Below are 9,391 nucleotides of genomic sequence, written 5' to 3' on the forward strand. Positions count from 1 at the left end.
GCGCGGCGCCATGCGGGGCCCGGGGCTGGGGCTGGGGCTGGGGCTGCTGCTGGGCGCGGCGTGGGTGGCGTGCGGGCAGAACGAGACGGAGCCCATCGTGCTGGAGGGCAAGTGCCTCGTGGTGTGCGACTCCAACCCCACCTCCGATCCCACCGGCACGGCGCTCGGCATCTCCGTGCGCTCCGGCAGCGCCAAGGTCGCCTTCTCCGCCATCCGCAGCACCAACCACGAGCCCTCCGAGATGAGCAACCGCACCATGATCATCTACTTCGACCAGGTGGGGAGGGCGCGGGGGGCTCCGGGCGCGGCGCCGCGGGAGAAGTTGCCGGGGAAGGCGGCGGGGCCGGGCCGGGGACGCGCCGCCCCGCGGGGCCCTGCCCGCGGGAGGGGGGGCGTCGGAGGCGGCCGCGGGGCAGCGGGACTGGACGGCGGTGGCCCCGCGTTGGTGCTGACGGTGCCCTTCCCTTCCAGGTACTAGTGAATATCGGCAGCAACTTCGACTCGGAACGGAGCACTTTCATCGCGCCCAGGAAAGGGATTTACAGTTTCAATTTTCACGTGGTGAAAGTGTACAACAGGCAAACCATCCAGGTCAGCCCCGAGCGCCGTCGCCTGGCTCCGCGGGCACCGCGGGAGGGAGCGGACGGGTCCGCGGCCCGGCGGGGCCGGGGCCGTGCGGGGACCGCCGCGGGAGCGCAGACCTGCGGCGTCCCCACCGTTCGAGGGGACGGTGCCCAAAGGGCCGCGGAACCCCACCAGGCCTCCACTCGGCCCCTGCCCGCATGAGCTGTCCCGGGACGGGAGGTGATCGCCCGACGGCTGCCTGCCGCCCCCTCCCAGCCTGCCCGGGCCCGCCGGCTGCCCAGTGCCGCGGAGCGCCGGTGGGAGCATCCCTGAACAGAGCCCGTGGGAACTGCGGCCCCCAGTGGGTTCCTCACTCGCTCTCTGATGGCAGAAGGTTTCATAGGGATTTGGGGTTCACGGAGGTGCCTATGGCATGGATGTAATAATGAATCTGTGCATGTGTATGCAGCTACCTTATACATGCCTTTTGTATGTGGTTCGATGCATACACACCTCTAGGTAGGGTTAATAAATTACCGGCCTGAAGCCAGGTAGCATAACCCAGACAGGAATGACTGCATAGCAATGCACATTGCAAAGGTGAATGTGCAGCTGTATAGCACTGTTCTGGTGTAAGTGGCTTCACACCTCTAGATTCGGCAGGTAGTGTATTATTAATGTGGGGTATGCAGTCCCGGGATCATTAATGCGAGCTGAGCAGAGCTTATTGACTGTGTTGTATCATATTGTCTTTGCTGCCTAACAAAGGAAAACTACCTCTTGAATACACTTCAAAGGCGCTGACTCTGGCGGCTGTGGCTCTGCTGCTCGCTGTCTCTGAGGTTTCGCATAAAGCCATCTTTCAATAAGTACGAGCAGACCTCTTTTCATAGCCTGAAAACACAGGCACCCTATTGAAATTCTCCAAAATAGGATCAATGTTCTGCTTTATATGCACCGGGTGTTTTGATGTGGTTGTCGGTCTAAAACAGCGGTGAAAGACTCCTTCCTTTAGAGTACATACCTGAGCTGGGTTCAGATTGGTATTTCTTTTTTTATGGGACTGGAGTTTCAGCTGTCAAAAGAGGCCTTTTCTTAACTAAGCATCTCTCCTGCTAGGCGAGCCCCGGCGGTGTCGTTGTCTGACTTTAATTGACAGAGGGCTTTGTTTTATCTTGCTCTTTAGGTGAGTTTGATGCTAAATGGGTGGCCAGTGATTTCTGCCTTTGCAGGGGACCAAGATGTGACCCGAGAAGCTGCTAGCAATGGAGTCCTGATTCAGATGGAAAAAGGAGACAGAGCTTATCTAAAACTGGAGAGAGGAAACTTGATGGGAGGCTGGAAGTATTCAACATTCTCTGGATTTCTAGTGTTCCCACTTTAAATCACTTCTCGTCCAAGAAAAGGGAGAGATCTCTTACAAATTCCCAAGTCGTAGCTGGGTTTAAAGAGTCATGGACAGCAGACTTTTTACATTCAGATATTAAAGAAGCTAAATCCTGCTTAGGTTTGTGTACATCTGCTTTGAAGAATTACTACTTATTTTTGTTGTGTTGCGGCCAACAGGCGGGAGACACTATAATTGATCAAAACCCCATTTATATTCTTCTCTCTCCTCCCACAAAATTAGTTCCCATCTTTGTGTCACTGGTGTAATCTGCCATTGTTCCCCCATGGCTTCTGCCTCACACAAGTAGACTTTAGATATTTTCATTGTCCTTTACAGCATATTTTGTAGTTTTGTTTTTAAAACATGTTAATCTTGACTCTTTCTCTGAGTTTAACTTTTAAAAAAAAAGCAAAGTATTTTTTGAATACATGGATGCCATGATGGAAGGGAAAATGCAATTCTTGCTGTGCACTGGCTGGCAAAAGGAAAAATTTCTACATGAAGAACTATTCACAGCCAAGGCTGACTAGAGTATTTCAATATTTCTATGTAATTCTGAGTGATTGTGAAATTTAAGGCTGCTAAATGTTTTGATGCTTGTTTTGCTCTTGTACAATGTGGCCCAACCAAACGCCAGGAAGTATATTGAACTTTTACTATTACTCTGTAATATATGTGTGAATATCGAAAATTAATTTTTGCTTTAATTCAATAAAGTTTAAATGGGACTTTTATTTTTCTTAACCAGAAATAAGGTTTCTCAATGCAGGTAGGTGGGGGCAGGAGGCTCGGCGCGGTCCCGGGGCTTTGGTGCTGGGACCGGATCGGGCGGGCCAACCCCCGCACCCCCTTGCCCCGCAGCCCCCCGCGCGGGTCCCGCAAGCCCCGCGGGCGGTGCCGGCAGCCCGAGCGGACCCGTCCCTAGGAAGTTTGTCGCCGACTCTGATATCCACTTATTTATAGCATTTATCTGTATTATATTCTGTAAACCAGATCGCATTTTATACGGCCGCCTAAAAACAACCGACCATGTGCACTCGATGCTGGTACTATTGATTCGCTAGTATTATTTGTTTACCGTCTTTTAAAGATGTAAATGCTATAATTTTGCAGTACTCAAAGAGATTACTACTTTTATTAAAAGGTGCGTACGAGGATTTCGATTGTATCTAAACTTTAATGTGAAATAAACCGGTGAAACCACCCCCGGGCTGTGTGCGTGGCGCGGCGGCGGCCGGCGCGGGGCTGCCCCGCGCCCCGGCTGCGGCACTGGCAGAGCCGCACGAACCCCCGGCTCCCGCGGAGGAATTTAATTAGCTCCAAGCAGTTGGGGGGATTAATACGAGCACAATAAGCAACGCTTCTCGCTTTATTCACAGGTTCTGCCCTGGAAACAGACCGGCGGGGCGGGCGGGAGCGCGCTCCGCGGAGGGGCGGCGGCGGGGAGAGGGGCCGGCCGGGCTCAGCCGCAGCCGGGGATGGCCGCGGCACTTGGACTCCAAGAGGAACACACCAGCCTCCTCTCAGTTCCTGCTCCTCTGTCGCCCAGGGGTGTGGGGGCCAAAACTGACTCTGGCTCCGCGGTTGCCTGGCGCATGTTGCGATTCGCGCCTCGCAGGAGAGGTGGAGTCGCGGCCCGGCCTTCCTCAGCCCCCGCAGCCTCGCCGCTGGCCAGGAGCCGTGCGAGGGAACAACGGAGATTTCTGAAGAAGGAATAATGACGGAAAGCAGCTGGGCTGTGTTCACCTGGAGTTACAAACTGCCCAAGACAACCCACACGTCTCATTCTCCGGCCGCACGCTCCTCTCTCAATGTGAGACTCTTCATTGCTCTCCCCTGAAGGCTCTCACCGCTCCCGCACCGCGCTGCCTCCCACCCGCCCGGCTGTCAGAGCCGCGCCCCCTTCGCCCCCCCCCGCAAGCGAAAGGTATGGTCAAGGCAAGCAGAGCCGCTCCTTCCTCCCGTGACCGCGGCGAGTGAGCAAAGTAGGCAAAAAAAAAAAGGGGGGGGGCGAAACAACAATTAATAGGTTGCAAGAGAAAGGACGGCGGCCTTGCGCCCTCACCGCGCCGGAGCCAGGCGGCAGCTCCCGGCCGGGCCCGCCGCGGGGAACCCCGGCGATCGCCGCAGGTGCGGGGGCTGACGATGCTGATGCTTGTCTTTTGTCTTTTTTTTTTTCCCTTCTTTTTCCCTCGTCTCCCTTAACGCGAAGCAAATAAACCCGCCACCTTCCGCTGAAAGTTTTCCCCTGGTTCTGAGCGTCTCATTAATATTGTGCAGCTGGAAATTACATTACTCCAATCGCAGCAAATCGCTGCTCTGCGGCTGTTACAAAACGCCGCCGTGGCTGCTTGAAACAGACTCGTCTGCTGCGCTCCCGCGCAGCGACCCCCTCCCACCGCGCTCAGCGAGCCCCCCGCACCTCGGGGGCCTTGCTGGGGAGGTAAAGCCGCCGGCCCGGAGACCCCAGGGCGCTCTGCCTTCCCGCCGGGCCGGGGTGCCCTCGCCGGTGCCCTGGGACCGGGACCTCGCTCCCGCCCCGTCTCTCCGCAGGAGCAGGAGGGTCCCGCCGCCTCCCCGCCCCAGCCCCGCCCGGAGCTCCCCCGACGGCGGCGTTGGGAAGCGCGACGGATGTGCATGAGCTGGTGCCCCGTCATTTACTTCAGCAAACGGGCTGTGTTTAAAAACTGCCGCTTTTTGCCATCCTTATGACCCCGGCGGTCAGGGGAGAGGGCGTCGGCCCCGGGAGAAGAAGGCCGTGAAGGTGCCCCTCGATCGGGTGGCGGGAGGAGCCTTCTCTCCGACAGGGCGGGCAGGGCGCGGGGCACCGCCGGGCCAGCCGGTCGTACCCGTGCTTGGGGCCATCGCCGGTGCTTTGGCCCCGTGTTTTTGGCAGAGAAATGTCAAATGGGCATTTGGTTGCACCCCCTCGGAGCCTGTTTTTCTCCTGGAAACCGCCCGCACTCGGGCGGGCGAGGCAACGCTCTTTTCCTCCTGGGGCAATGCTGGCCCGCAGGGCCGCGGGCGGTTTCTAGGAGGAGAACGGGCTCTGAGGGGGTGACCACGCCGAAGTAATTGGACACAGGTGCCGTTTTAAGTGTTGGAGCCAGACAGGCCCCGGTGTCTGGCTGCGGGCACCGCCGTCCGGGCTGCGCGGAGCTGGGGACAGACAAGGAACCGGCTTCGCTCGGTGCCCCTGCCACGACCCGTGAACAGCGGGCGGGAGCCACGAACGGCCCCTCCACCGAGGGGTCCCTCGCAGTGAGGCCGTGTCCCTTCGGGGCTCCGGCGGCCTTGTCCCCGGCCCCTGCGGCCGTGGCACTGCTGGGCTGCTCCGGGCGCGGGGCCGTGCTGCCCTCAGAACTGAGCAGCCGCTGCTCCGTACCCGACTTTAATGTGTTTTCAGTTGATGTAAGTAATGTCTGATTGAATTTATTGCTGATTAGCGTTGAGCATCAGTTTACACAACAAGAAATTATGTTTTATTCAGTTCATTAGCATGTCTAGTGTTTGGCTTATGAGCATATCACTAATGGTAATGACCAGTGTTGATTGATTTCTAATGTGAATATAATTACACAATGTAGGGGAATTAAAGGAAAAATCCACATTTTTAATTGTTGGGTTTTTAGGGAGTGCGTGTTGGGGGCGAGGGGGTGGAAAGGGAGAAACAAACCAACTCTCTTATGTGCAAACGATGCGAATGTACAGATTAATGACTCCAGCAGGAGACGGGGAGTTTGGTCCAACAGAAGAGCAAGTCAAATGCAGTTAGCTCTGGGAATAGTTAATGCACACTCGACATTGCAAAACATAATTTCCCTTCGTCTGCCCCCCAGGTACAGCTGGAAGCCCAATAAGTTCGTTTGGAAGCGGCCGTTCCCGAGGAGCCAGCGGAGGCAGGGCTTCGTGCATGGCCGGGCAGGCGGTTCCCTCCAGCCCCGCCGGCGGCTGCGCGGCTCGGAGGCAGAGCCGCTGCCGGGCGGTGAGAGCTGAGCCCTGCCCGGGGTCAGGGGGGGCAGCTCGCCCAGCTGCGGCATCGGCAGCGGCAGTGCCGCCCCCGGCAGGGAGCGCCGTGCCCGCCTCGCTGCCCGCATCCTTCCTGGGAGCTGGAGACCGGCAAGTGCTGGAGAGCCCTGGCTGCAGCAGGGCGAAGGGCTGCAACAGGTAAGGCGAGAGCAGCGGGACTGCCTGGGCCGGCCACCGGGTGGGGTGTTAGAGGCAAGGGAGGGAGGGGACAGTACCGTGAGGACTGGGGGTGAGCAGGTTGGAAGCAGCTTGCGTACCCCCTCTGTGCTCTGTGTCCCTGAGAGTGACCTCTGAGACTCTCTTCCGCTTATAAAGAAAGGTGGTCTGGGAGGGGAGAAATCAGAGCATTTTGTTGGAGTCATCTCCAGTGAGATATCCAGGGGGAAAGCTCAGGTTGTGAGGGAAACCTCATAGTGCAGAAATCCCAGGAATGGGGGAAGACTTGTAGAACTGTTTTTGTTTGCCTCCACTTGGTCAGGGTCAGTGGGTGAAGTGTGGCGTATACTCTGCCAGCTAAGAGTTGCCAAAAGGCCTCTCTTGTTGCTTGCCCCAAAAGAAAAGAGGCCTTGTGTTCTTGTGGAGACTGAAACAATCCGTGTGCCTTGCTGTGGGAGGAGAGGGCTTGGGCAAGGATAGCAGTGATCAGTCCCTGTATCGTGGGGCATTTGCACCTCTGTACTTTCAGCACTCCCTGAAAACCCAGTGTGGGCTGGAGGCAGTGTTGCCTGCACAGGGTGTATCAGCATTAGGTACACTTCCCCACCTTCCACTAGCACCTCCTAGACTTCCACTAGACTTCCTAGGATGTTTTCCTGGGTTACAGGGCAATGGGGTGCCACTGCTCTGGTGATCCTGGGTCAACAGCAGTGTTGGTTCCAGTGTAAACAGCTGTGTGCATGTGGGTGCAGAGCATTCTCCCTCTGCCCCATGACAGCTTTAAGCCTTCTTTTGGACAAGTGAGCAGGATAATGCCCTCTGCCTTTCTGCAGCTGTGTTCATGTCCTGGTGGGGAGATGTGATAATGAGCTGTGTCACATTTCACCAGTTGCACTTAGTTTCTTATGGTTGGGATTCCTAAAATGAAACAGTTGTTCCAGGACGTATCTGGGATGCTGAAAAGCCCTGTTTGGAAAATTTTCGTTCAGGAAGGAATTGTGGAGCTATTGGAGAATGGTTCTAGCATTGCATGGGCATGTAGACTGGAAAAATATTCCCAAGGGTCTCCTGTCTTTTCTGCCTAGATCACTAACAAAAACGGGTTCAGACAGTACTGAGTATTCCTTACAGCATGCTGCTCCCAGCACTCTTGTCGTTGGTGACCTTCTAAGAAAGAAGACCCGAGGAAGAGATGCTGGAAGAGTTTAAGCAAAATGAAGACAGAACATGTGAATAATTGTCATTCATATCAGTAATTTATGTTGTGTAGAGTATGTTAAATGAAATACAAGTGCTTCAACTTCAGTTATATTTCCAGGATTTTTTTCATCTACACAACACTCATTCAAGGACTAGAGGTTCACAGGAGGACTCCTGCTTTGTTTGCAGTTAATAGTCATGCAGCTTGTAGTGGAAATTCTCACTTCATTGTTGGGCTTCATGCTAATAAACTGTAATGTGTTTTCAATGTTTTGGGCTTCAGGGTCATTCAAGTCAGGGCCATCCTCCTTGAGCTGCTTTTATACTGACAGTTTTTTCCAATTTTTCCAGTAGTAATAACACTTTTGAAAAGGTATTTTAAATGGAAATTAACATTGTCCTGCATCTTTTCTGATAATAAAACCGCCATGCCACTAATTGCATGATAGCTGGTTTTGCTGTTGCTGTCACCAAAGCAGGTCAATATTTCTTTCTGTTATGAAATAAAAATACTGAGTCTTAGGAAAAAAAAAGTTATAAACATATCATATTACTAACTCCACAGTTCTTTCCTTCACAATGTCTTGTAAAACACTACAGGATATTGGTCAGACTGCCTGCTATGTTGACCTTATAAATACCATTTCCACAGAAAAAAATGGAGAAGTATTTGGTACTTTGCCATGCATGTGGTACTATTCCTGATTTCATATGTTTTAATATCTGGTCCACAGGACTAGATGGGTCAGTTATCCTTCCTTACTTTGACTCTCCCGGATTCTTTGGCACATGTTGAGTTATGTTTTAAAATTATTGATTGGCATGGACTCATAATTCCCTTCTGAATGTTTTTATAATTTCTTGGGTTTGCATCTCCCAGCTGTCAATAGAGTTGAATTTCTCTACGACTCTGTCTATTCAGGTGTGGGGAAGGAGAAGCTTCTGATGTCTCTCTTTTTAATCTGGTTTTATTGTTCCTTTGCTGTCTTCTGAGTGATTAATCTCACTATTTTAGCCTTCAAAGAGCCTTTCCAGAGGCTCAATCGTTCATACAACCCAGAGGATTGCAGCCTCTAGTTTTGAAATGCCTCTTTTGAAATGGTAGGACCAGCTCTATCCAGAAGAGTGAGATGAGGCTCAGCAGTTATTATATACATAACAGAAATACTAATTTGAGTAGCTGTGAGGTTTGTCGTGTGGCCAGCTTCTTGTAGTGATGTATTGAGCAGAGATCTTCACTGAGTTTCCTGCAATATTCCCAGGTCCCCATTGTGGCTTGATTAAGCTAATTGAGAGCCCTACTAGTAATTAACCACCATTAATATACATAAACTTATCAGCTTTGCATTTAGCTTATCATGCACGTGAAAAATTGCGTAGCTCTGACCAAACTCAGAATTAAATTGTTTTCCCATCCTGAAGTAAGACATCACTGAGTCTTGAAGCGCTGGTTTAGTGTAGCATTTTGACCTGTGAAAGGATCTTTCTTTTTTAAAGTAGAGGTGCCAGGGCTCATTTTATAAGATATGGCTTTAAATTCCAGTGGGTCATTAAATGAGATTTTCTGCTGACATAAATTTGCATAGCTGTGTTGCAGTGCAGATTCTTGCAACTTATTCTGCCCATGGGATCTTATGGCAGAAGCCAGGAAATTGTGCTGTTACAGAAATATATCCCAGTCCCATTTCCTCAGTTGTTGCAAACAGTAGATGCACGAGACAAGGATTATTTGGATTACTAAGATTTTTGAAGAAACCTGTTCATATTTCTTCTTCTCTTGTTTTATTTTATTTTTTTCATGTGGCTTTACATAACACAGCTGAATTCTTTTGGCCATGTTTTCAAGATCTTGTAAAGCTTCTGGAAAAGTATGGAGGCATTTAATAGCTTTAGTGGCAAACATATGGTGGAAGGATTCTGTTGTCCAAAAAAATAAGATGCCTAGGATAGGTTTGGTTTTGGTTTTTTTTTTGTTTTTTTTTTTTAAATCATTGGAATGTTACAGGGACAAACTGGTCCAGTGTTATCTGTTGATGGTCATGTTAAGTTCCA

The 9,391-nt window shown here is 52.1% G+C and overlaps 1 protein-coding gene across 1 annotated transcript; it reads left to right on the top strand.

The window, feature by feature from the left end:
- The first annotated feature begins 6 nt into the window (after window positions 1-6).
- Window positions 7-3,158, top strand: CBLN1 (cerebellin 1 precursor). The gene is made up of 3 exons (XM_027684962.1): window positions 7-277; window positions 472-591; window positions 1,751-3,158. Exons 1-3 carry the CDS (start codon window positions 11-13, stop codon window positions 1,946-1,948), a joined length of 585 nt encoding a protein of 194 aa, XP_027540763.1. The 5' UTR covers window positions 7-10; the 3' UTR covers window positions 1,949-3,158.
- Window positions 3,159-9,391: the final 6,233 nt, after the last annotated feature.

This window comes from Neopelma chrysocephalum, unplaced genomic scaffold (genome assembly GCF_003984885.1).
Source record: "Neopelma chrysocephalum unplaced genomic scaffold, ASM398488v2 Primary Assembly neopelma1_68, whole genome shotgun sequence".
NCBI lineage: Eukaryota > Metazoa > Chordata > Aves > Passeriformes > Pipridae > Neopelma > Neopelma chrysocephalum.